Source organism: Lepidochelys kempii, chromosome 10, assembly GCF_965140285.1.
Source record: "Lepidochelys kempii isolate rLepKem1 chromosome 10, rLepKem1.hap1, whole genome shotgun sequence".
Lineage (NCBI taxonomy): Eukaryota > Metazoa > Chordata > Testudines > Cheloniidae > Lepidochelys > Lepidochelys kempii.
Genome location: NC_136389.1, coordinates 36,976,936 through 37,003,997, shown reverse-complemented (window position 1 = coordinate 37,003,997; position 27,062 = coordinate 36,976,936). Strand labels below are relative to the sequence as shown.

The 27,062-nt window shown below is 49.0% G+C and overlaps 1 protein-coding gene across 9 annotated transcripts in view; it reads right to left on the bottom strand.

The window, feature by feature from the left end:
- LOC140918455 (ankyrin repeat and fibronectin type-III domain-containing protein 1) overlaps window positions 1-27,062 on the bottom strand; it is a 574,998-nt gene that overhangs the window by 20,952 nt on the left and 526,984 nt on the right. For all 9 annotated transcript variants that reach the window (XM_073362896.1, XM_073362893.1, XM_073362895.2 and 6 more), the window contains 5 exons: window positions 9,434-9,635; window positions 8,484-8,691; window positions 5,212-5,406; window positions 4,852-4,965; window positions 3,399-3,496 (listed from right to left, as the gene is read on the bottom strand). In XM_073362896.1, coding sequence (XP_073218997.1) covers window positions 3,399-3,496; window positions 4,852-4,965; window positions 5,212-5,406; window positions 8,484-8,691; window positions 9,434-9,635 — 817 coding nt within the window. The remainder of the gene's footprint in view (window positions 1-3,398; window positions 3,497-4,851; window positions 4,966-5,211; window positions 5,407-8,483; window positions 8,692-9,433; window positions 9,636-27,062) is intronic.

Sequence of the window (27,062 nt, the reverse complement as noted above, 5' to 3'; positions counted from 1 at the left end):
CCCTTCCCAGCAACCAGAGCCCTTCCCCGCAGCCACCCCAGCCACCGGAGCCCTTCCCCGTGGCCTCCTCAGCCACCAGAGCTCTTCCCTGCAGCCTCCTCAGCCACCAGAGCCCTTCCCAGCAACCAGAGCCCTTCCCCGCAGCCACCCCAGCCACCGGAGCCCTTCCCCGCGGCCTCCTCAGCCACCAGAGCTCTTCCCTGCGGCCTCCTCAGCAACCAAAGCCCTTCCCCATAGCCTCCCCAGCAACTGGAGCCCTTCCCTGCAGCCTCCACAGCTGCCGGAGCCTTCCTCTGTGGCGTGTAGCTACACACAGTGCCTGTACTCTACACGCCACCATGAGCCTAGACATAGCATTATAGTGAACTTCTGTGTCTAGCTTTAACGTCGAGCTCAGGGGCGGCCAACCTGTGGCTCCGGAGCCATATGCGGCTCTTCAGAAGTTAATATGCGGCTCCTTGTACAGGCACCGACTCCGGGGCTGGAGCTACAGGCGCCAACTTTCCAGTGTGCCAGGGGGTGCTCACTGCTCAACCCCTGGCTCTGCCACAGGCCCTGCCCCCACTCCACCCCTTCCCGCCCCCTCCCCTGAGCCTGCCGTGCCCTCGCTCCTCCCCAGAGCCTCCTGCACGCCTCAAAACAGCTGATTGGCAGGTGTGGGGAGGTAGGGGGAGGCGCTGAATTGGCAGGGCTGCCGGTGGGCAGGAGGCGCTGGGAGCAGGGGGAGAGGGAGGAAGCGGATGGGGGGCTGCTGACGTATGACCGTGGCTCTTTGGCAATGTACACTGGTAAATTCTGACTCCTCCTCAGGCTCAGGTTGGCCACTCCTGGTCTAGCTCCTCCTGCTCAAACTCCCCTCCCACTGCAAAACTGTCTTACACCAAGACAGTAGCTCCCTCCATTCACTGCAGGAGCCTCTCTCGTGATCTCTCTGCCCCCCTGATGAGGAGTCTCCAATGGCCTTTTCACTTCCTCAGCACTGCTCCAGATAATACCATCACACTCAGGCTGGGGTTTGTGGGACAGACTTGGCATATTGGCTTAAAAGCTATATCTCTGACTCAGCTGCCACGTGTCAAGTTCGTCACTGAGCCACACTTCTCAGAGCCATGGCTCCTGTGTTTGCTTTCTGAACTGCTCCATAGCACCCTGGGAAGGAGACAGCTGACAGGCAACATGGGCCCTGAGGGTTTCAGAGACATTGGCCCAAACCATCCCATGACCTTGGTAAGCTCTCAGAGATGGAACCAGAGGCTGGTTCTCGTTCCCAGTTAGCTAAGGCCATGGTTCTCAACCAGGGGTATGCGTACCCCTGGGGGTACACAGAGGTCTTCCATGGGATACAGTAACTCCTCTAGATATTTGCCTAGTTTTACAACAGGCTACATAAAAAGCACTAGCAAAGTCAGTACCAACTAAAATTTTATACAGACAATGACTGTATTGGGGAGGGATAGCTCAGTGGTTTGAGCATTGGCCTCCTAAACCCAGGGGTATGAGTTCAATCCCTGAGGGGGCCATTTGGGATCTGGGGCAAAAATTGGGGATTGGTCCTGTTTTGAGCAGGGGGTTGGACTAGATGACCTCCTGAGGTCCCTTCCAATCCTGGTATTCTATGACTTGGAAATACTGCTCTATAGACTATACACTGAAATGTACGTATAATATTTGTATTCCAATCAATTTATTTTAGAATTATATGGTAAAAATGAGAACATAAGCAATTTGTCAGTAATAGTGTGCTGTGACACTTTTGTATTTTTATGTCTGATTTTGTAAGCAAGTAGTTTTTAAGTGAGGTGAAACTTGGGGGTATGCAGGACAAATCTGCTTCCTGAAAGGGGTACAGTAGTCTGGAAAGGTTGAGAGCCAATGAGTTAAGGAGTTGGTGAAAGAATCTGATCTTTGCAGGTGGCTGAGGAATCAGCCTCTGATTTGCTGGTTAGTAGGAGCCTGGGTAGAGATGGGAGCAGGGTGGGAGACAGGGGATAAATTAGAGGCTTAGTGAATGAACCTATTTTCTCTTCTACTTGGGGATCCTGCATGCATGGGAATTCCCTCCTCCCCATTCCCTCGCCATGCAAAGTAGCCAAGGCCGTGCTGTGGAAGCCAGATGCCTCTCCAGTCCCCTGGGTATTTATCGTTTCATGGGGTCTAGGGGAAGATGCTACCCACAAGGGTAAACTGGTGGATCCCATCCTGCCTGTGAACAGGGATAAGCCATCCCCTCCCAGGGGGTGGTTTGGGGAGAGATGGGTCACTTCCCCAATCTGCTAGCAGCATGTCAAAGAGTCCTGCATGGCACTAGGGTTGAGGGGCTCATTGATCTAGAGTGCTGTCCCCAGGATCAACAGCAAATGTGGCTGCATGGCTGCCCAGAGGAAAATCGGAAGCAGCATGCCTTCCGGCTGCCCCCTTCCTGGACGGTGCTGCTCACTGACTCCACTCCCAACAGCCCTCTAGCTGCAATGGAAGTGGCAGCAGTTTGGCACTGCCATGACCTCTTCCCCCACTGACCTTTCCACCCCCAGGGGCCTGTGCCTTACACTGGTATAGGCCCTGCACTGAATCTTGCGCTGGGCTCTCAGTCCAGAACCATTCCCCAGCACTAACAGGGAGTTCTGCACTCCCCTCTTCCATTAACCCTGTGCCCTGGAGGTAGCAGTGTCGGCTAGGGAAGATCACTGCATGCATGTGTGTTCAAATATGCATAGTAGCATACGGGGATGTGCTGTTCTGTCTCTTGGCTTTTTAAGGCTCCTTCTCCTTTGTCTTGTCTCTTGGAGAAAAGCACCACGGGTATTTGTGCAAATGAGCAAAGGCTCAGTACTTTATTACGGGTACCACTGGCAGCCATGTTTTAGGGAAGCCAGAGAGGCAAGTACCCACATGTGAACTCATAATTCAAAACTGGGGGTGGAAGACGCACCTCGCCTGTCTTTGGAAAACTTGGCCCCAAACTGACTAAATATGGCACCTGTAATACAGAACCCCGGGGGAACACACTTGCCAGATGGCTGCTTGGAGCTGCAGAGGGCTCTGTGGCTCCCAACATTGTGCCGTGCCCACAGAGCACAGTATGGGTACCCCCTGTAGAGGGCACATATGGGGTTTTGTGTGGGGACTCATTCAGGCTGAAATTCACTTCAGTCCAGAGAGCCACACAAAGGTGACTATCACTCTGAGTGGAGCCAGGCCCCTGGGGGGAGTAATCCTGGAGATGGCGATGCCTGCTAAAGAACAGGCTAAGCCATACTCAGCTGCCCTCAGATGACTCTAGCACTGCCCACATCTGGGAAGGGCAGCTCTCCCTGGAGCCCATCACCCCTCTTTACCCCTCACACACAGCCTCATTGCCATGGCTCAGAGTGAAGGGATGTGGCGTCGCGCTCACTTACCGACATGAGCCCCCGGATCGTGAAGTGCAGGTTCCTTAGTTTGTCAATCACCACCTCCCCTAGGGGAGGGGAGAAGGTTGGGGAACAGCTCCACTCAACTGCAAACAAAGAGAGCCCCACGGCCTTGTCAGTAATTGGGGAGGCATTCATGAACAAGGAGAGGGATGTAGCGCTTGGCAGGCAGACTGGGCTAGCTTACAGTGCCAGGCTGCCATGGACGGTACAGCTGCTGTAAGGGGACTGACTATGAAATCAACGAACTAGATACAGCCAGGCCAGCTGCGTATGCTGCAGAGATGTCTGAGAAAAGGCACAGCGGAGTGAACGGGAGAATGGATCGGAAACCAACTGCCCAGAGAGCCCCCAGGCATTCGGCACAATACAGGTGCTCCCGTGGGCTCAACTGTATTTCTGGACATAGCAGAGACTGAGCATAGAGCATTTGGGGAAAGAGATGGAGAGGCAGACAGACAGACAGGCTAAATGGACAGACAGATAGACGAGCCTGGAGATAAAAAGACAGACACATGGACCAGACAAAGGCAAGAGAAAGGCATAGAGGGGGAACAGATAAAGTAGATTAAACATCAGGATTTGGTGGTTCCTGGTAAAAGAAAACTCTTGTGAAAGCCAAAGATATTAGAGGACACACCAGATTGAAAAGGAGGGATCGGAAATCCCTCTGCAGGAGCAGGTGCTAGCGCCAAATGGGCCTTGTTCCTGTGGGATCCAGAGATCAACCCGAGGAAGAGACAGGGTTGCAAAGTTCAGCTCCAGACCCAAACTTCTCCTCTGTCTGGGTGTGTACGAATCCTGGTTCAGCCCGGAGTAGGTTCGGGCCAGCTGCAAAGTTCAAATATACAAACAAACTTCCTGACGTTTCCAGGGTGTTTGGACCAGGGTTTTGCTCGGGGCCCATCCTGAGTTGGAATTTGAGATTCCCTAACACAGACTTGATAATGTCATTACAAACGTTATTCCTGTGGACATTAATGCCCATTGGTCTTTGCAGTGTCCGGTATCAGTTAGCAGTGACTGGAAAGGGATCATTCAGCAATAACCAGGCTGCCCTGTGGATTTTTATTCCTCATCAACAGTTGTGTCAAAGAAGAGGGGAGGGAGGCAAAAACCCTCTTGCCTCAAGCCATAGCAGAGATCACTGGTCTGCAGTGAAATCACACAGGCTCTGACATCACAGGAGCTCTTTCCATGTATAGTTCCCAAGCACTTTAATACCACTATCACTGTACAGGCGGGGAGGGGAAAATGACTCACCTCAGGTCACTGAGAGTCACTGGCAGAGCTGGGAATAAAACCCAGCTCTCCTGACTCCGAGCCTCGTGCCCTAACTATTAGACCATGCTGCCTTCTACCCCTGAGCAGGGAGCATCGGGCCTGCCCTGTTCTGGCGTCCTGCAGGGGCCACGGGTGCGTGGTTCTCCCATGGCCTCACCTTTGTATTTGGTGACAACGGCTGAGTTGACACTTAGGGGCTCCCCGAAGGTAACCTGCACAGAACTGCTGCTGGCCACAGACAGGTGCACATTAGTGGGTGGGTCCGGCGCACCTAGGAACAGAAAGGACAGGGATAGGTTCAGAAATGTCCAGTCATGGGAAGGCTCAGGGCGGAATGCACTCTGCTGTGACTATCCAGGAGAGTATCAATCTGCAGCTCCCATGGCAATCCCCCCCGCTCAGTGCAGTCCTCTCCCCAGAGTCCTTCTCCCCAGCCATGCACCGCTTCCCTCCTGCTCCCTGTGCTGGTGCTTGTTGTCCCCACCCTGTGCCATGTGCAAGTCCATGGGGCACTCACGGGCATGCTCGAACCCAGCTTTCATGCGCTTGTAAAGCCGGTATCGCCACTCCCAGGATTTCAGCTGCTTCTCCTTCTCTGAGCAATCAGTGTTGGGCGTCTCATTCACCACCTGTGCTGTGAACTCGTTGACTCGCTGCTCTGCCTCCCGCACCAGAGTTGCCAGATGCAAGGCGCGGCTCTCCAGGCTCATGACTGCCGGGGCAGGGAAGTGAGAGAGAAAGAAGACAGGCCCGTTAGGTCCAGCCCACTGCACGCAAGCCCCCAACACATCTTTGATTCTACACTATGCCCTGTGCTCCTCCCTTATGTACACTGTGATATGTTCATCAGTTACTTGGCCTGATTCATATCCTCCAGGCAGCATCATCAGCAATTGTTGGATCATATTAAAGAAGTTCTGTATAAAAATCACAAATGAGTTTGATTCCCCATAGTTTAAATTCCAGGGTATTACAAATTAAGAGGTCTCTTGATTTTTGGTACTGTTTCTCTCCCTCTCTGTGTGGAACTTGCAAGCTGCTAATTGTGTTAGTACATTCTAAGACAGAGTCTGTTCTCAAAGCAATTCTTTGTAACAACAACTACTCACACAGAGAGAGACTCAAAGCAATACTCTATAACAACAGAAACAGCACCCCGAGACTCCCCGCCCTTTTGTTGTATTCATCTCTCTTTGTTAACAATTGTGATTAAAATAGAGCTAGAGGATGTATGTGGATGGATGCTTGGTGTGGATAATAACTGAATGATCAGGGAGGAGCCAGCCTAAGAATCCAGTGTCCATCGGCTGGAGAAGGTGTCAAGTGGAAATAACCAGAGGACCCCTGGAGGGCAGACTGGAATCCACCCAACAGCCTCAAGGATGGGAGAACCAAAAAACAAGATAACATCTAGCATAACGGAGCCATCAGGAATGTGCCATCTGCTGATTAGTTCAGCAACAGCATGATGAAGCAATTCCATAGACTGGCATAGGAATAAATTCTTATAAAAATGGACTCTAGAAAGTGACAACTTTGGGGTCTGATTCTGCAAACCAACTTCCAGGAGCATCAGATGAGCATCTGACAAAGCCCCGCTTCCTCCTCATGTCCAGGCCACCTGGCCAGTGGCTTGGCATGAGCAACTCTAAGGCTGGTAACTATGGTAACAACCTTGCAGAACCTGTGTGTGTATGAATGAATATGTGAATAAATATGAAACTGAATGGAATGTTATAGCTATAACTAACTGCTTACTATGATTCTTTCTGTATTCACAATAAATGTGGCATTTTGCCTTTTCCCCTTTAATAAGACCCTGCTGGTTTTTATTTTATTGGTATAACACAATGGCCATAAGCAATGTCCCAGAGCTACCCGGGGTCACTCCCATGCACACAGCTGGAATGAGTGGGCTTTGAACAGGGCTTTAGGAGGGATGGAATGGCACAGAGCTGATCGCTATGCTGTCCCTCCAGCCAGGAGATCCATGTAGTCACAGATCTACTGGCAAGGCTGCCTCCCCGTCCCCACCCCTCCGTGCAGTGTCCCGGACTAGTGCTCGTGTCCTTCCTGCAGGTTGCAGGAGCTGGCCCATGGCTCCAAACTAAAGCTGTCTTGAGAGTAAAGGGTTGCTGTCTGTTCCCAGGCACTTGGCCACTTCCCAGGGCGAGTGGCAGGGTGAGCAACTTTGAGACAGCCTGTTCCCACCAGCTCCCCTGGCCCTACTACACAAACTCAGCTGGCTTGGAGAACTGGGATCAGAGTCTGAATGGCTGGGTGCCGATCAGGACTGACTATGGTCTCTGACCCTTCTGAGATTTGCCCACCATTATGCAACGTGCCTGCTCTGGAATACCCCACAGTCCAGGAAAAGTGGGAGTCGTGCTGTTTGTCTGCAGAAAGCAACTGTGATCATTCTTCTATTACCCCCTTAAAACATGAAGCCAATCCCCTTCCCTGCTGCTAGCTGGTATTTCCTCCTGCACAGAACAGAGGCCACTGTATGAAATGAGACCTCCATCAAGCCAAGCAGATGAGTTAACAACCTGCCTTCATCCCTCCCACCTGTGAGAGTGACTTGGCTATCTACATGGGCTGATACCTTCTGATATTCACAGCTGCTCTAAACCATGTCCACCCTTCCAAGGGGAGCCTGTGGGCTTTCCTGACTCCACTGGAGGTAAAGGAGCCCACCTGTCTGTCTGAACTCCTGGTCTCTGTCTGCTCTTCTGCCAGCTATCCCCACTACATGCTGTCTGCATGGACCCACTGCCAGCCCAGACCCCAATACAGCACAGCCTCACTGCTGGGAGACAGAATATTCCTCTATCCCTGAAGGCAGAGTGATAAATGCTTAACAGGGCTTCCCCTTGTACAGATTAAACTAAGTGACTTCATTTAAACAGGGAAACCTCATTCCCCCATGGCACTGGACAAACCGTTCAGGGCTCTTTATGGGACACTCAATCCCCACACCTCTATGCTGAGCAAACGACACAGGAGGTCTTTACCCACCAGCTCCTTTATCCAGCAGAGACTGCGAGATCACAAGAGGTCCAGGAGAGGCTGGGACGATCTCCTAGCTCCATCTTCCCACCCTCTGCTGTACAGAGCAGTCCCCTTCCACCTCACGAAGCAGCTGAATGTGCCTTGAGGCCAGCAAAGGGTAGCAAGTGGCAAGCTCTGGGAGGGGCACTGCAAAGAGACATCCACTTGTCCCCCCACTCAGGAAACATATGCTGCCAGTCTCAGGAGGACAATCACCTATGGCAGAAGGGGCACATAGGCCTCCTCCTTTGACCTTCCACAATGCATCAGGTGCCTATTTTTAAGTCCTACTGTGCTCTCTTTAGAAACACACATGCTCCCAGCTCAGCCTGTCCTGCAGCCCTTGGCTGTCCATTCTACAGGAAGGCCTTACAGAAATCTCTCCTGAGCTCTCCTGCTGTCTGGCTCCCTCCTAGTTTTAGATCATGCCATTGGGTTTGGGGACTTGTGTCACCCCAATGCATCCACCTTCTCGTTAACCCTCAGGATCTCACACATCTCCCTTTGCACCACTCCTTGCACTACAAGCCTCTTCCCGTCAGCCTTCCCCAGGTCCTCGCTGCCTTCTTCCTTTGGGTCAGTGGAGCAGAGTGGACTCTCAAAGAGGAAGACACTGGCCCAGGCACTAGGGTGCCTAGATGCTACGGTAAGCGGAGCTCCATTAGCATCTAAGACAGAGTGCATGAGATGCAGCAGAGCAGGTGGGGGTGAGAAAAATACCCTGTAATGGTGACTTACAGTGTGGACTCTCCTTGGCTCCGGCCTGCAGCAGCATCCTGGCAATGGGGGCATTGTTTGTCATGATGGCGATATCCAGCGGCAGAAGCCCCTCACTGTTTGGGGTGTTAAGGTCCAGCTCTTCTGGGCTGTACTGTTTTAGCAGCTCCTGCACCCTGTCCAGATCCTGCAGCTCAACAGCCTCAAAGAGAGCTGCATTGCTCTGAAACTGCAATGACACAAGAAATGGGGCCCACTGAGCCTGGGGTGCTGGGCATTGCAGCCTCACTTTGCTTTCCTCACTGAGATTTGGCCAGGGTCCATTCCAAGTCATTATATGGGGTTCTCAGTGTATTTAGCGCCAGGTGAATGGAAAGCCGAGCCTCAGGCCTATCCACAAAACAGGCTCTGAAAGGACAGTAGGGACGGAATGGAGTCTATTGCCAATCTCCACCAGAAGGGCTGATCCTTGACATCCTAACACCATTAGGCAAAAGGGCTCGTTATCCACAGCTGTTCCATGCCTAACACGACGCACAAAATGCCGGTGGATTCGTCAGGCACCTAGGCCTGTACTGATTAGTATTGACTGGTTTGTATTACTGTAGCCTTGAGGAGCCCCAGTCATGGACTGGAACCCTACTGCGCTAGGCATGGTACAAACAGAATGAAACGACGGTCCCTGCCCCAAGGAGCTGACAATACTAATCCTTTGTTTTAAGAAAGAGCAAACGACCCTATCCTGAGGAACCATTCAGGACTGGATTCACCTGCTCCAGGAGGGACAGAATTTACTGTGCCTCAGACCCCACAGACATCCAGCCAGCTCTGTTGCTGAGATGTGTGCACAAAGGATGGAGTACAGCCAGGGATCTGCCCACCCCACCCCCGCTCGTCTCCACCACCAATGGAGTCACATCGGGGTACACCTAGCATTACCACAGGGCCGAGTTTTGGTCTGAAGCACTCACAAGATAGGCCTTGCGTAGCTTCTCCTTCTCACTCCTCCCTGGCAAGCTGCCCTCGTCGAACGAAGTGTAGTTAACACGGAACTTCCCCGAGAGGTTGCGGTAAAGCCTCTTGGCGGCGTTCGGGGAGGAAGGTCCCGGCGGCTTCCTGCCCTGGGCCAGCTGAATGTCCCGCATCTGCTGCGTCATCTTAGGCGAGGAAGACCTGGCAAATGGAGGAATAAGAGAGAGCGAGATAATGATGAACAATGAAGCAGGAGCAGCTGGCAGAAATCTGGCCTGTAAACACTACCAGGAATGTCGGTGGGTCTATGTTGGCCCCTTCATCACAGCTTCTGGGAGCCTCACCTACACCCATGAACCTGTGTAACACCACAGGGAAGTATTGGCCTCCTCCCACAAACATGGGATGCAGACAGATTACTCAAGGTCATATGGGAAGGTTTTGGCAGAGCCCGGAATTGGACCTAGATCTCCAGGGTCCTCGTCCAGCACCTGGACCATAAGCCCATTCTTCAGTATTAGGGTGGGATTTTCAAAAGCACTCAGTGTTGGCCTAAATCTGCTCCCATTGTCTTCAAAGAGAGAAGAAGCTAGCCCAGTGCTGTGCACTTTCAAAAACCCATCCACTGAGAATCCATCTATTGACAAAAAGAAAAGAAAAGGAGTACTTGTGGCACCTTAGAGACTAACCAATTTATTAGAGCATAAGCTTTCGTGAGCTACACGAAAGCTTATGCTCTAATAAATTGGTTAGTCTCTAAGGTGCCACAAGTACTCCTTTTCTTTTCTTTTTGCGAATACAGACTAACACGGCTGTTACTCTGAAACCTGTCATCTATTGACAATGATTTATTTACCTATCTAGACCTTAGCTGTCAAATATGGTCAAGTTTGAGAACATGCAGCCTGATTTCCCTTCTCTGTTTACACTAGTGTAGCTCCTGGTTTACACCACTGAGGAAAAGGAGAATCAGGCCCAAGAAAGACAAATGAGTTACAGTGAGCTAATTTTTAGTAGACCCTAATTAATTTCTGCTTTGAACATTAATTTGTATTGCATCACTTGGAGTTTGAAAATGTAAAAATAATCTGAAATTAAAACCATCACATCCTAAAAAGACACATTTTTCCTGACTAGTTGTTTCCACTCACATGGAAGAATTTAAACAGAACAGAACTCCATCAATTTCACTTCAACTGCAAGTCCATGAAATTTGCAGACATTTTAACCACATCTGGCCCAGGGGACCATCCTGCCCAGCCCTTGAGCTCCCATCTGGCCCCGGCCCCTCCCCTGCTGTCCCCCCTCCCCTGCAGCCCCCGCTGCGCAAGCAGCGGGGCTGTGAGCTCCTGCCACTCTGAGCTGCATGGTAAGAAGGTGGTAAGGGGGGGGTGGCGGCGCGTGCAGCAGTGGGGGGGTTGGGTAGGAGGTCCCGGGGGGCAGTCAGGGGACAGGGAGCGGTTGGATGGGGCAGAGGTTCTGGGGCGGTCAGGGGTCTGGGAACACGGAGGGGTTGGATAGCACGTGGGAGTCCCGGGGGCAATGTTGGGGGGCGGGGGGGTGAATAGGGGCTGGGGGGCAGTCAGGGGTCAGGGAGCAAGGGGGGGTTGGATGGGGGTGGGTTCCGTGGGGGGGCAGTTTGGTGCGGGGGGTCCTGGGAGGGGGCGGTCAGGGATAAGGAGTAGGGGGGGTTGGATGGGTCAGGGGCTCTGAGGGGGGCAGTCGGGGGCGGGAAGTGGGAGGGGGCGGATAGGGGGTGGGGGCCAGGCTGTTTGGGGTGCACAGCCTTCCCTACCTGGCCCTCCATACAATTTCCCACCCCGACGTGGCCCTTGGACCAAAAAGTTTGCCCACCCCTGTTCCATACAAATAAGCATCCAGAAGTTTGGATTCCTATTAAAACATCGAGAGTGCTAAATTGGACTAACAAATCGGGTGAGATTTTGTGCTAGATTTCCATGACTTTCCTGTATGGTCAGAACCCAGAGAGGTTGAGAAAAGTGAAGATGAAAAGATTTTTTTTTTTTAAAGAAAAAGTTGTATAAAAGTATAGGACACCTGAATAATTTTTTATCTGCCCATCCCTCCTTTAACTCCAAGGTGCTGCAGTGTCTAATGTCTAATCTTCTGCTGGTGATCATGGTTCCCCTAACTGCAGTAGAAGTTAGTACCAGAAATGCAATAGGAGCTGAACTGGTTGAAGTTTAGAAGGGTCTGTCTCCACTGCAGCAGGGAGGGAGCTTCCCAACCCGGAAAGACAAACATGTATTAGCTTGGCTCAAGTTAGTGCACTACAAACAGCAAAATGGATTTTGTGGCCTGGGCCCTGGCTCCAGCTAATCGTCTGAGTACAGACCCGCAGAGCAGGGCAGGCACAAGTGCATGTAGTTAGGTGCAAACACACTGGAATACTTTCACTGCAGCAATCTGACAGCTGAACATTGAGAATGCATGTGCAAAATATGGGATTTACTGAAAAGCCTGGCAAAAGGGGTTTGTGCTCCGTTAGCCCTTCATCTCTCATTCAGTCAAGGGGAAAGCTTTTATACAATAAAAATTAAGGGACTGCAAAGATCCCAAATCATTCAAGGAAAACTCCAGTGACCTTAGATTTTGTAGCTAGATAACTAGCAAGGACCCAACTGTGCCACTTTCACTAAACCTGAGGAGCACCTTTGTCTGCAAAATCCTACAGAAATCATCAGTGAAACTGCTTGTAGCATAAGGTGCTTTTCTCAATAGCGTTTGGAAAGATCTGTCATTATTCCAGCCTCTCACTGGGAGCTAACACTTCGAATGAGACGTCTAAGGCCATGTCTACACGAGGAGCACTCTGCCAGTACAGCAGTACTGGTATACTGCACTGGCAAAGCGCGCCTAGTGTGAATGCTGCTATACTGGCAAAACTGCCCCCAATTAGGAAAACAACCTATACTGCTAAACGCACAACTTTGCTAATAAAGCTGCATCTACACAAGGGACTTATGCCAGCACGGTAAGTGATCAGAACCCTTTGCACAAGGACTGACGTAGCTATGCCAGCAGAAGTCGGTAGTATAAATGCAGCCTAAGCAAGGGTCCACTTTGATGATACAGAAGGGGAGCAAAAGACTCTGCTTTGCTGTTATAAAACACAGACCAGGATGTTTAAAAGTCATTGTGAACTAGGCTCTTTATTGCACTTAAGAGTTGATTTAATACCCTGGGACATTAACTGAGCATCTTTAAAACCACTCTTGCCTTCCAAACAACTCTGCAGCACTCAGGTTTCCAATATTTTCAAATGGACAAGCTGAGTTAGGCAGCCTTTTTCTGCATCAGACATTCAAGGGAAGCCCGTGTGGGTTGACTGAGGACTGCAGGGCCAAGTCCCAAACTAGTTCGGATGAACTGTTTCTTTTTATGATAGAGATATCTCAAAAGGATTTTTCTTAGTGATTTACTCTTCTCTTCAGTTAGAGCTAGTGATCAGAATGTCTTTTTGTACCCCACAGCTTGTCCGATATGGGCATGCTTAGCAATTAAAAACAAAGTTACATATGCAGGCAATTTGCTCTGAGAATCAGCTTCCCCTTTGCTTACCTGGCAAGTCCTGAGCTCTGGATTTTGTGTGTTCCAGTATTACCAACCCCAAGCCTTCAAAAAAAATCACAAGTCAGGCCCAAAAATCAGGAGATTGGCTTAAAATCAAGGGATTACTAAGAAAAAAATAAACTGTGAGGATTTTTTTTTTTTTTTTGCCTTCTATTTATTGAGCCTTTTGGAGTCACATTTGCAAGCTTTACTCTCCAACCACAAGGGAAACCTCGAAAGCTGAGGTTTTCATATAACAGCATGACTCCAGGAGCTGGGGCTTTAAGAAAACACCAAATATTGCAAGACTCACAATAAAATTGCAAGCGCTGGAAATACTGAGTGTTTCCTTGCAACTCCTGAAAACACATCTTCCTAAAGTGATGGACCTATAGGTGGAAGTTTCAACAGTGATGTGCGTGAAACAAGGACAACTGAATTCTGGACTTGATAGCTAAGTAAGTGATTTATTTAAAAAAAAAAAAAAGATAAGAGAGGGAGGATGGTCTTTTGGTTAACACACAGGCCTGTGAATTAGGAGTGCTCGGTCAGTTCCCTGCTCTGTGTGACCATAAGCAGGTCACTTCATTGCTCTGTACCTCAGTTCCCCACCTGTGAAATGGGGACAATAAGACTTCTTTAGTCTTGTCTTGTCCATTTAGATTGTAAGCTCTTCAGGGCAGGGGCCATCTCTGGGTGTGTGAGGAAGAGGAGGTGGGGGGGTTCTTGGTCCTGCTCACAGGCTAAGGGGCTCTGTATGGAAGCATGTGATCACAGTCCGTTTGCTCTGCTGAAAGCCAGCCTAGAGTAAAGTGGTTGGGAGTAAAGTGTTTTTAGGTAGCAGCCTGTTTTGTCTCTCTGTTTTGGGGGTTTTGTAAGCTATTGTTCTAAATTCTAAGAAATAAATTAGGGTTACGTTATTAGCTTCCAGCAAGAGTATTTCTATTTAATTTCTTTATGTGTATGTCAGGAAGACAGGGACAAACACCAATTTTTACTTACACGGAGACAAAAATATTAATTACTTTAAGATTAATCTTTGTTTGTCTTTCTTAGCCTCCTTTAATCCTTTGCACATCAGGACATTATAACTTGTTATTCACCTCTATAGGTCGTTACCTAGATGTCTTGTTGGCAGAGTAAAATTGTCTTTCCTCCCCTCTAAAAATGTGATCAACATGTATAAAATGGCTGGGATTTACAGATCCTTTTCATCTTGGACTATGGGATATCACTGGAATTTGGGGATTTCTCTCTTTCTGTACCAGATTCTGTATCTTTACTCAGGTTTTATGTCAGCAAAGCCTGTCTTTGATTTCAATGCAAGTTTTCCCTGAGTAGATACTTTAGGACTGGGTCCTTCACAAGTAAGTCATCTGTTATGTGAATAAGTGTTTTTATTAGTGGATCAGCCACAGAGAAAGGGTCTGATTCTACTTCCTTTGCAATCAATAGCCAAACTCCCACTGATTTCACTTAAAGCAGGACAGTGCTATATTTGGTTTCTATACATTGGACAGAATGTATTTCATTGTTGGCCTCATACTCTGGTATATGAACTGAGAAATTTTGATGCTGATTTTCTGTGCAGGTCACTTTATCAGTTAAGAATCAAATAGGGGTGAATGTTATAAAGAGTGTGACATGTCTAGCAGGCTATGTCAAGATAATACTCTGAAGATGGAGACAGAGAGAGCTGTGAGAGTTATAATGATTATCAATGAAGCCAAAATCATATAAAGGATATTAATAGCAGCCCTGCTGCACTCACTTGATCATTCTGATTTTAGATTAGACACTCTGGGTTGCAGAATTTCTTTAGCTATTTTACCTTTTATTATTGTGCTATTTATAAACTGCAAATGATGGGGAAGTTGGCTGGCTCCTGCCGGTCATGTCATTTGGTTGGGTTTATTCTACAGATTAATAGGTCTGTTTGTGCTTGGACTAGGACGGAGCTGCAAAATTCAGATGCCGACCTGAATTCTGCCAGAGCTGGGGGGTAGTATGGATGAAAGGCTTTGGTCTGGCCCTTTACGAAAATGGACCAACTATGAAATTCTAAGTTGGGTTCAAATTTCTTCAAAGTTTGGAGTGTCTGGCTCTGGGGATTTGGTCTTGGCCCATCTCTTTGAGCATTTATATTATAGTGGTTTGGATTTGTATGCTGTGCTTAGCTGAAGGATTGGTTTTGTGTACTATGTTGCTGTTGGTTGGGGAGATAGAGGAAAGGGGAGATGATTTTTTTTTTGTGGGGGGAGAGGAAGAGTTGTTAACTTTGTAAAAATGTAATACAAAGACAACCAAAAATGAAAGAACAAATAATTTTCCTTTGCAAGCAGGTCTCTTTTCCAGAGTCCATGAGCTATGTAGAGTCCACACTCCCGCCCTTTAATAGGACCATAGAACATAAGTTAGAAGGGGCTTTTGTATTTTATGTATTTATTTAAATGTAAATTTTATTTAAATTAATGTACATTTCTAAACAAAAAGTAATTTCATCTTGAAAAACCAGAATTTCCCCTTTTGAAGATGTCAAAATGAAACAGCTCAACAATTTCAAAAAAGATTCAAAAAATTTTTGACTACATTTTTTGTTGTTGAAACCAACCATGCACCTGATGAAGTGAGCTGTAGCTCATGAAAGCTTATGCTCAAATAAACTTGTTAGTCTCTAAGGTCCCACAAGTACTCCTTTTCTCTTCCCCAAAAAGTTTCATCAAAAAGTCCCCGACCAGCTCTAAGAAGGATCCAGGATCAGCTCTGCTTAGTTCTCTGTAACGCTGATGTAAATCCAGAGTTATTTCAGATTTACACCATGTAACCAAGTGTAAAATGGGCCCCCTTATGGACACCAAAGTTTGTCCCCTCTAAAACCTGTATAGGGATTCAATGAATGGTATAGCTCGGTTTTGTTGGTGCAAACATCTCTAAAGGCAAAGCACCACGTGGAAATATCAGAGTCCTGTTGAAACACCAAACAGGCCCTCTGGTCTTGCACAGCTGTCCTACAGAAGTATCAGCATTAAACTAGGGGTGGACATACTGGTCCAGATAATATCAGAGCCCGACCTCCCACCCCAAAGCTCTGATCTGAACTTCAAACCAACATGTTCTGAAGTTAATAAAAGTCTGATTTTATTTTTTTCTTTCCTTTCCACCCACCCCCTCTCACTCTGGAACCACAAAGCATTCCTGGGTTCTGGGCAGGTGTGAAGATATTTCATCACCACAAGAGAAGCTGCTCTTTTCTATCTAGAGCCCAACCAGAAGCCAGGACACAGTGGAATTTCTCATGAAGATCTTTACTCTCACAAGACTCTGGTCCAGCTGAACCAATGGAGCAGCGCTGGCTTGTTTAGATGTGCATCTTGGGTGCTTATCCGAGTCAAACCTCTGAACAATTGAGATTCACCTATCCCTATGTGATAAACCCCACCCAACCTCCATCAGACAAACCACACAGTACAAAGGGGATTCTCCGCTCCTCCTGACTACTCCCAGGGCATTGTGTGTGTAACCCACACACCTCCTGCGTGTGGTGCTCTGTCCCATCTAGTGGCACCGAGACCACTTAGAGAGAAAAATTAATGAGTCTGCTCTACAGCCTTAGCTAAGGGCCACATGGCTTTTAGCTCATGCAGTAGAGACTCATGCACTAAGCTTTAGAGATCCTAGGTTTGATTCTGCCCACCTACAGCTGGGGTCTGTTGGTGTTACATGTACATCACTGTTCATTGCTGCTTGATCACCTAAAAGGATGCCTATCCAAAACTACCACCCAGGAGAACCACCAGAACAGCAATAGACCACCTCTCCCTACACACAGCATCACATTGGTAACATCAACCCTTTCCCTCTCAGAGCCCCCGAAGGGGCTCAGCCTCACAGAGGCCCCCCAGACTCTCACACCTCATCTGGATTATCCCACCACATGCCCTCTGGGATTTGTGCTGAAAATTCCAGCTGTTTCTAATCAAGGGGAAGGGATGTGGATTCCACTTCCTGGAGAACAACCTGTCATTGCTGCACAGAGGGAGCTCCAGTGGGAGTGGCTCCAGCCTGCTGATTGCTATTGTGGCCGTGTTGCATGGGGAAAGGATGTAAGGAACACAGGTGGGAGAAGCTTGCCCCTCTGCAGACTCGGTCTTTACATTGGAGTGGATTTTACCTGTGATCACCATCCCAAGCAACGGGCTAGACCTGGGGAAGTCGCAGAATGTTTTTATTGTATTTTAGGAACAATAAATAATGGACCCGTGAAAAAATCTGAAGCACACGTCCTCTCGGACTGCAACCTTCCCCTCACCCTAATTCTCACATGCATCATCCACTAGCTGCAGCGTGAGAAGTCAACCTTGCTTGTGTCTCTTAACCTGGTGAGTGCCAATATCCTCCCGCTCCAGGGAAGGAGAAATCAGGACCCAGTTCTATTCCCACTGAAGTAAATGGTAAAATTCCTACTGAAGTGGAAGCTGGATCGGGCCCTTTGCTCAATAGATCCCTGCAGACTGACTATGTAATTCTGAAGTGTCCATCACTGCAGAGGTCACACTCTGTTAAGGAAAGGTGTGTTGGAGCGAAAGCTGCATTTCTTTTGCTGCTGGTTGTGCAGGGTCCAAAGAATGAATGTTGTACAAGATCCAATAAGGAAATGGGATGGAGTCCACAGGGATGTTATAGTAGGTACACTTGAAATTGCTGCTAACATATGCGAGAAATTTCCCTGTTATTTTCCTTCATTTTATTTGCTTTTAAAGAGACGGAAATAATTCGGAATTAGGGAGTGGAAGGATGAATCTATATAAGTTAACTGCCCCAGAACTAAAAAGGGATCCTGTGCGATACTTATGGGCTATTGGACTTGGTGAAGAGGTCTTGATTTAGACAGAGCTACGCCTTGCTGCGGAGCAGTTATGTGAAAACAGCACACAAGTGTCACGCCCTTAGGGCATGATCAGCCAATAAGAGTTCCTCCTGATGATGTAGCCTACTCCTACTGGGGACAATTAGTTAGGAGGGGTTTCTGACGAGTCAGACAACTGCCCTCCTTGCTCTTGCAGTTTCAAAGAAGCTCAGCTAAATTCAACTTACTCTGAACACAATCAGTTCTTGCTTTAATTACTTGCCTCCAGAATTGTAAATACAATCACTCCAAGCACAACAGAAAGGACACACCCACAAGCCGGGACTTAGGACCACTGGCAGCTCTGTGTGTGTGCACGCATGGCAGCATGGCATGGCAGTGATGCAACACGTAAGCTCATGCACAAATCAGTTACTGATGGGTCACATCAACCTATACCCATGAAAAGGCTGAGGTCCTTTTAAATGAAGCATGAGGGACGGCCAGACAGTTAACCAGTGTAATTTTTTGAATTACAGACCTGAGAACAGATGTGCAAAAGATCTTTTAACTTCATCCCTCTCTTTCTCTGTAACAAAGTTTCCCTCAAACACAAGCAAATCCACTGGGTACTTTACAGCCATGTGGTTTCTGTATATTCCATTTTTATGTTTCCGATGCTCTGTGAACTTGGCCTAGTAAACAGTGTTAATAATTGTTGTAATTATAGGATTTTTAACTGTATTTAATTTAAGTCCTCTTCGACTCTTCGGCAGATCTAGTCGACTTCAGGCAGGACCGTTTTACCCTGTTAGCAGGGCAGACAGGTTGAGAGCACAATGGAATGAACCAGTTTCTTTGCAAGCCAGGCCAGAAGCATAGAGGGATGTAACACGGAAGGGACCTGGTAGAGAGCCGTCTAGGTTCCGAGAAAGAAAATACAGACCTGGCAACCTACAGATTAGACCTTGGGCCTTATTATCAGAGAAGCCAAGCAGTCATAACTTCAGCTGATGTCAGTGGAGCTGCAGGTGCTCAACACCCTTGAAAATCAAGCCTTATATGGTAATGAGTTGTCTCTGCCCCTATATATGATTACCTGTGTCCAGATGTTGCTTGGTGGCTAGTCCAAGCTGCATCCCAGTTCTCCTGCCAGTAGGGTCTGAATGTGAATGGATTGGTGTGAAAGAGTCTCTGCAGGGGCTGGTGGAGGCGATCAAAAGACGAAACTAAAGACTAAAGCAGTTCAATGAACTTGTTTAGCCCTCCCATGTCCTCCACCCCCACCTCTTTTAGACACTGGGCTTGGAAATGATTAGCTCATCCCTGCGCTTGTTGGTGCTGGCAAGAATGGGCAGATTCCAGAACAGTGTGGCAGACATGAGCTCAACGCCGTCCCTTCTGTCCGCAGAACCAGTGTGAGTAGTTCGTTACTTAGAGAAGTTGCTCCCTGCTGTCTACAGCCTTATGCAGCACGAAAAAAGTTGTGAGGCTTTGTGGAGAGTGAGAGAGAAAGTGAGAGAGCAGGGCATTAACCCTTTGGAAGGCAGAAAAAGACTCTGGGTGGAGAGGAGGTGGTCAGAGAACTCTCCAGTGGAACAGCTCATCAGTCAGGTAAGCTTTTAGGTCAATGCCATGGCGAATGTGCTACCAAAATTTCCAGAAGTGGCAGCCACTAAATCTACACCCACAATTAACCTGCAACTTCCTTTGCTGATGAGAAGAGGCTTCATGAATGGTCCATCTCATCTGAAAGAGATATCAGCTCTACAGGTTGGACTCTCTCTCTCTCTCTCTTTGCAGAGTTTAGGGGGATGATGACAAAAAAAATCAAGGCTCTGATTCATGACAGCACAAAAGCATATGCTTAAGTTCAGGCATGTGCTTATGTTCCACTGATACCAATGGGACATAAGCACCCACTTTTAGTGCTGCCCTGATGAGGGACACTTTTTTGAATGGGGGCCTAACAGAAAAGGTCACTAAATAAAGGAATAGACAAGTGGCAGGAGGAACCTCAATATCCATAAGGTCAGGGGAAATATCCCTACCCACAACACACTGAACTGCCAGCTTTCAGTGAGTGGGCAGTCTGATGTTGTCAAAATCTTCATGCCCCGCTGTGCAACGCTGCTTCTGCAGAAGAAACAGGAAGTATGAATCCAAAGGGCCTTTTCTCTTTTGATTTCTCTATGGCCCCGTCTACACTGGCACGTTTCTGCGCAGTAAAGCAGCTTTGAGCACTGTAACTCCCGAGGTGCACGCACGGCCAAGCCACTTAGTGCGTAGAAACTGCGCAGATGCAGCGCTCTGAAAAACCCACCCCGACGAGAGGCGTAGAGCTTTCTGTGCTGGGGGTGCAGCGCTCTGGTGCCAGTGTAGACACCATGGTGATTACAGCTCTGCGACTGGCCTCCGGGAGGTGTCCCACCTCTCTGGCCATCGGTTCGAACTCTACTGCCCTGCCCTCAGGTGACCAACCATCAGCCCCACCCCGTACATTCCTTTGAAAATTTGAAAGTCCCCTTCCCGTTTACTCGCTGATGTGTGCAGTGGTCTCAGTGCATCTTTCCAGGTGGCCATGCCTGCTCCACTCACCAGGCGATCCCCCGCTTGGAGCAATGCCGAGCTGCTGGACCCCATCGGCATTTGGGGAGAGGAGGCTGTCCAGTCCCCGCTGCTCTCCAGCCATAGGAATTATGATACCTACGGACAGATTTCTAGATGCATGATAGAAAGGGGCCATGACCAGGACACATGGCAGTGCAGGGTCAAAATGAAGGAGCTGCAGAACGCCTACCACAAGAAGCGGGAGGCAAACCGCTGCTCCAGTGCTGCACCCATGAGCTGCCGGTTCTACAAAGAGCTGGACATGATACTCGGTGGCAACCCCACCTCCACTGCGAAGGCCCCTGCGGATACTTCATTGGCTTGCATGCCAGTCAAGAGTGGACCAAGCCAGGAGGAGGCAATCTTGGACGAAGAGTGGGAGGGGGACCCAGAGGCAGAGGATGACTCGGAGGTCAGAGATGCAGGCAGTCAGGAGCTCTTTTCTACCCAGGAGGAGCCTAGCCAGTCACAGTAGTTGGAGCTTGGCGAAGCGCAAACAGGAGAGGAGGCCCCTGGTAAGTGGATCTGATTTTGGGAATTGCTGAAGCGAGTTGTTGGGGGCAGGAGGGTTGCAGAAAGCAGGCTTGTCTCCCACCACATGCCTAGGCTGAGCAGCAGAACAGGCTGTTGATACACTCCCTCATTCATGGGAATCTCCCTCAGAGATCTCCAGGAAACTCGTGGAGATACTGGGCAATGCGCTGCTGCAGGTTCCTCAGCAGAGCTGCTTTGTTTCTTTCCCCATTAGTGGTAACTTTCCCATGCCACTTTGCCGTGATGGGTGGGGGGACCATTGCTGCACACAGGCTAGCTGCATAGGCGCCAGGGCAGAAGCCGCAGGCTTGGAGAAGACCTTCCCTTGATTCCCTGCTCACCCTCAGCAGGAAGGTATCTTCCATAACGATCACCTCCTGTGGAAAGTGTGGGGACAGGAATGATTATCAGGCCCACCCTACAGTGCTGGCTCTCCCCAAGTGCCCAAGAGATACGTGCCTAGTTTACAGCAGGGTCCGGGAACAGTGATTTACCCTGCCCCTGCGGCTACTCACCATTTTGGGGGTCTTGTGGCTCATGTGTGCTTGCCTGGGGTCAGCCAGTTAGTGACAGGTGTGTGAGTATTGGCTGTGTTTTAAAGCACTGAATCAGTGTTGTCTGTGTTGCAAACAATACTGCTTCTGTAAAATGTTGCGTTTAGACTTCACAGAGACGACCTTGGGACCACAGCCTCCCTCTTTGTTATTGGTGGCAGAACGGCTGTGCAGAATTAGAAAGCGGCCAAGAAGAACTAAGGACGACTTTATGCGTGAGGTTATGACGCACTCCGCGACCGACAAAAAAAGAATTGAAGGAGTGGCGGGACAGCGAGAAGAGGGACCGAAAGGAGAACACTGCACACCAGAAAGAAGCCACAGAGCAGCTCTTAACACTTATGGAGCACCAAGCGGACACACTCCAGGTAATACTAGCTCTTCAAACCGAGAAGCTTCATGCCCACCCTCCAGTGCAGCCGCTGTCGCAAAACTCTTTCCTGTGCCCCCACCGCCAACACACTCTGATCAATCTCCTGGCTCCACGCTCTACCTGCAGCATTCCACTCCTCCCCCTCACAGTCCAGCACTGTGGACTCCCACTACCCACTGCACTCTACACCCGTCCCTCTGCAGTTTGGCCCTGCTGAAGTACAGCACCCGCTGCATCGTACTCCAAAGGAGAAGGTTGGGTACGATCCCTGGACATACAAAATCTGCTGTCCCAGGACCCCTCCTTCTCTTGAGACCTTCTCTTCCCCCATGCTCTATCCCCCTCCCTTTCATTTGACTCTCTCCTCTGGTTGTTGTCTTTCAATAAAAGAACTGAGTTTGTTTAAAAGGAATCTTTATTCTATTAAGCGAAAGCAAAAAGAGCACTGCAAAGCAACATACAATTATGTTAAGGCCCCTTCTTATGTTCAATCACTTCCTAGCATTACAAGCACTGCAATCCTTATGGCCCCACGCTGTGCCCCTCTAATAGTCCTGGTCTCTGGCTGTTCAAACCCAGCCTCCATGCGCTGAGACTCTGCGGTCCAGCCCTGAGTGAAGCTTTCACCCTTCCCTTCACAAATATTATGGAGTGCACAGCACACGGCTATAAGCATAGGAATATTGTCATCGGCCATGTCCAGCTTCCCATACAGGCATCGCCAGTGGGCTTTTAAATGGCCAAATGCACACTCCACAGTCATTCTGCACTTGCTCAGCCTGTTGTTGAACTGCTCCTTGCTGCTGTCAAGTTGCCCAGTGTATAGCTTCATAAGATGAGGCTTATGAAGCTCTTCCGGCAGCTCACGGAAGCTACTAGATCGCATGCCCTGATTCTCATGGGTGACTTTAATTTTCCTGATATCTACGGGGAGAGCAATACAGCAGTGCATAGACAATCCAGGAAGTTTTTGGAAAGCGTAGGGGACAATTTCCTGGCACAAGTGCTAGAGGAGCCAACTGGGGGGGGGGGGGGGGTGCTTTTCTTGACCTGCTGCTCACAAACCGGGTAGAATTAGTGGGGGAAGCAAAAGTGGATGGGAATCTGGGAGGCAGTGACCATGAGTTGGTCGAGTTCAGGATCCTGACACACGGAAGAAAGGTAAGCAGCAGGATACGGACCCTGGACTTCAGGAAAGCAGACTTCGACTCCCTCAGGGAACGGATGGCCAGGATCCCCTGGGGGACTAACTTGAAGGGGAAAGGAGTCCAGGAGAGCTGGCTGTATTTCAAGGAATCCCTGTTGAGGTTACAGGGACAAACCATCCCGATGAGTCGAAAGAATAGTAAATATGGCAGGCGACCAGCTTGGCTTAATGGTGAAATCCTAGCGGATCTTAAACATAAAAAAGAAGCTTACAAGAAGTGGAAGGTTGGACATATGACCAGGGAAGAGTATAAAAATATTGCTCGGGCATGTAGGAATGATATCAGGAGGGCCAAATCGCACCTGGAGCTGCAGCTAGCAAGAGATGTCAAGAGTAACAAGAAGGGTTTCTTCAGGTATGTTGGCAACAAGAAGAAAGCCATGGAAAGTGTGGGCCCCTTACTGTATGAGGGAGGCAACCTAGTGACAGAGGATGTGGAAAAAGCTAATGTACTCAATGCTTTTTTTGCCTCTGTCTTCACTAACAAGGTCAGCTCCCAGACTGCTGCGCTGGGCATCACAAAATGGGGAAGAGATGGCCAGCCCTCTGTGGAGATAGAGGTGGTTAGGGACTATTTAGAAAAGCTGGACGTGCACAAGTCCATGGGGCCGGACGAGTTGCATCCGAGAGTGCTGAAGGAATTGGCGGCTGTGATTGCAGAGCCATTGGCCATTATCTTCGAAAACTCGTGGCGAACCGGGGAAGTCCCGGATGACTGGAAAAAGGCTAATGTAGTGCCCATCTTTAAAAAAGGGAAGAAGAAGGATCCTGGGAACTACAGGCCAGTCAGCCTCACCTCAGTCCCTGGAAAAATCATGGAGCAGGTCCTCAAAGAATCAATCCTGAAGCACTTACATGAGAGGAAAGTGATCAGGAACAGCCAGCATGGATTCACCAAGGGAAGGTCATGCCTGACTAATCTAATCGCCTTTTATGATGAGATTACTGGTTCTGTGGATGAAGGGAAAGCAGTGGATGTATTGTTTCTTGACTTTAGCAAAGCTTTTGACACGGTCTCCCACAGTATTCTTGTCAGCAAGTTAAGGAAGTATGGGCTGGATGAATGCACTATAAGGTGGGTAGAAAGCTGGCTAGATTGTCGGGCTCAACGGGTAGTGATCAATGGTTCCATGTCTAGTTGGCAGCTGGTGTCAAGTGGAGTGCCCCAGGGGTCAGTCCTGGGGCCGGTTTTGTTCAATATCTTCATAAATGATCTGGAGGATGGTGTAGATTGCACTCTCAGCAAATTTGCGGATGATACTAAACTGGGAGGAGAGGTAGATACGCTGGAGGGGAGGGATAGGATACAGAAGGACCTAGACAAATTGGAGGATTGGGCCAAAAGAAATCTGATGAGGTTCAATAAGGATAAGTGCAGGGTCCTGCACTTAGGACGGAAGAATCCAATGCACCGCTACAGACTAGGGGCCGAATGGCTAGGCAGCAGTTCTGCGGAAAAGGACCTAGGGGTGACAGTGGATGAGAAGCTGGATATGAGTCAGCAGTGTGCCCTTGTTGCCAAGGAGGCCAATGGCATTTTGGGATGTATAAGTAGGGGCACAGCGAGCAGATCGAGGGACGTGATCGTTCCCCTCTATTCGACATTGGTGAGGCCTCATCTGGAGTACTGTGTCCAGTTTTGGGCCCCACACTACAAGAAGGATGTGGATAAATTGGAGAGAGTCCAGCGAAGGGCAACAAAAATGATTAAGGGTCTAGAACACATGACTTATGAGGAGAGGCTAAGGGAGCTGGGATTGTTTAGTCTGCAGAAGAGAAGAATGAGGGGGGATTTGATAGCTGCTTTCAACTACCTGAAAGGGGGTTCCAAAGAGGATGGCTCTAGACTGTTCTCAATGGTAGCAGATGACAGAACGAGGAGTAATGGTCTCAAGTTGCAGTGGGGGAGGTTTAGATTGGATATTAGGAAAAACTTTTTCACTGTGAGGGTGGTGAAACACTGGAATGCGTTACCTAGGGAGGTGGAAGAATCTCCTTCCTTAGAGGTTTTTAAGGTCAGGCTTGACAAAGCCCTGGCTGGGATGATTTAACTGGGAATTGGTCCTGCTTCGAGCAGGGGGTTGGACTAGATGACCTTCTGGGGTCCCTTCCAACCCTGATATTCTATGATTCTATGAAGCCATCGCATTAAGGGGTAGGCAGGGTCTGCCAGGATCACAATGGGCATTTCGACTTCCCCTGCAGTGATCTTCTGGTCAGGGAAGAAAGTCCCTGCTTGCAGCTTCTTGAACAGACCAGTGTTTTGAAAGATGCATGTGTCATGCACCTTTCTGGACCAGCCTGCTTTAATGTCTGTGAAACACCGATGGTGATCCACAAGCGCCTGGAGAACCATTGAGAAATACCCCTCGGCGGCTAGGTGGTCTGGTGCCAGAATTGGAATGTGCATGCCATCAATCACCCCTCTGCAGTTAGAGAAGCTCATTTGTGCAAAGCCATCCACAATGTCACGCACGTTGCCAAGAGTCATGGTCTTTCGGAACAGGATGCAATTAATGGCCCTGCTCACTTCCATCAACACGACTCCAGCGGTTGACTTTCCCACTCCAAACTGGTTAGCGACCGATTGGTAGCAGTCTGGAGTAGCCAGCTTCCACATGCAATCGCCACATGCTTCTCCAACGGCAGGGCAGCTCTCATTCTCGTGTCCCTGTGCCACAGGACTGGGGTGAGCTCAGCACAGTCCCATGAATGAGGCTTTCCTCATGCGAAAGTTCTGCAGCCACTGCTCGTCATCCCAGACGTGCATCACGATGTGATCCCACCACTCAGTGCTTGTTTCCCGAGCCCAAAAGCGGCGTTCCACGGTGATCAGCACCTCTGCGAATGCCACAAGCAATCTTGTGTCGTAGCTAGTACGCACGGCGAGATCAATGTCGCACTCCTCTTGCCTTTGTAGTTTAAGGAATAACTCCAGTGTCACTCATGGGATGTTGGTCTGTGCAAGCAGCATACTGGTCAACAGCTCAGGATCCGTTCTTGCAGCTCGAAAGAGGCAGGGCAGGGCGCGCAGTACACAAACCATTGCAAGATGGCGCCAAATGTGGACAGAAGCACAGGGATTGCTGGGATGCGAAGCAATGCATCACGGGGCACTGGGACAGGATCCAGGATGCCCCACGACCCCTTCTGCCTTCCCACAATCTTAGCGACAAAAGAGAAAGAGATGCTCTGTGGAATAGCTGCCCAGAGTACACCGCTCCAAATAGCGCCGCAAGTGTGAACCTGCTATTGTGCAGGCAGCTGTCAGTGTGAACACACAATAGCGGTTTTCCTGCGGTGCTCTCTGAGCGACGCTGTAACTCTGCCAGTGTAGACGTGCACTATGTTTGATAACAACAGTGTTTCAAACTGAACACAATGCAGGGTGTATTTTTTCTGCTGACTTGAACTTTTGCTGTCATGGCTTATATGTTCTTCCAGAAAAACCTGGAGAAATCCACCCTTATGCTCTAGAGCTGAGTTTACGTGTTCTGTCTCTCATATTTATATGCTCTGTGGCTCTGCTTCTGTGGTTGTTCACAAGTGGGCAATGGAGAATGAGGTGCAACATACACCAGCAGCATATATGAACTTCTGTAATCATGGGATTATATGATATAAACATTCTCCAGAAAACATACTCTGAAATATCGGGAAAAACCCTGTCTTCAGTAGTACTTTAGGAACCACTTTAGGTAGGAGAGTGTATTCTTGGCTACATATCAGTTATGAGAGCTACTCTTCTGCAGCAGAGTTCTCCCAGCCAAGTACCAGGAATACCTTTAAACCACACCATGTCAGCATATATTCTGTATTTACCATGCATGTCACATGGGTGGGGTTGCGATCCTGACTGAACACATAAAGTGCATCTGTATATACTCTACAGAATGGTGGCCTCCACACAGTGTGACCTTGCACACAATGT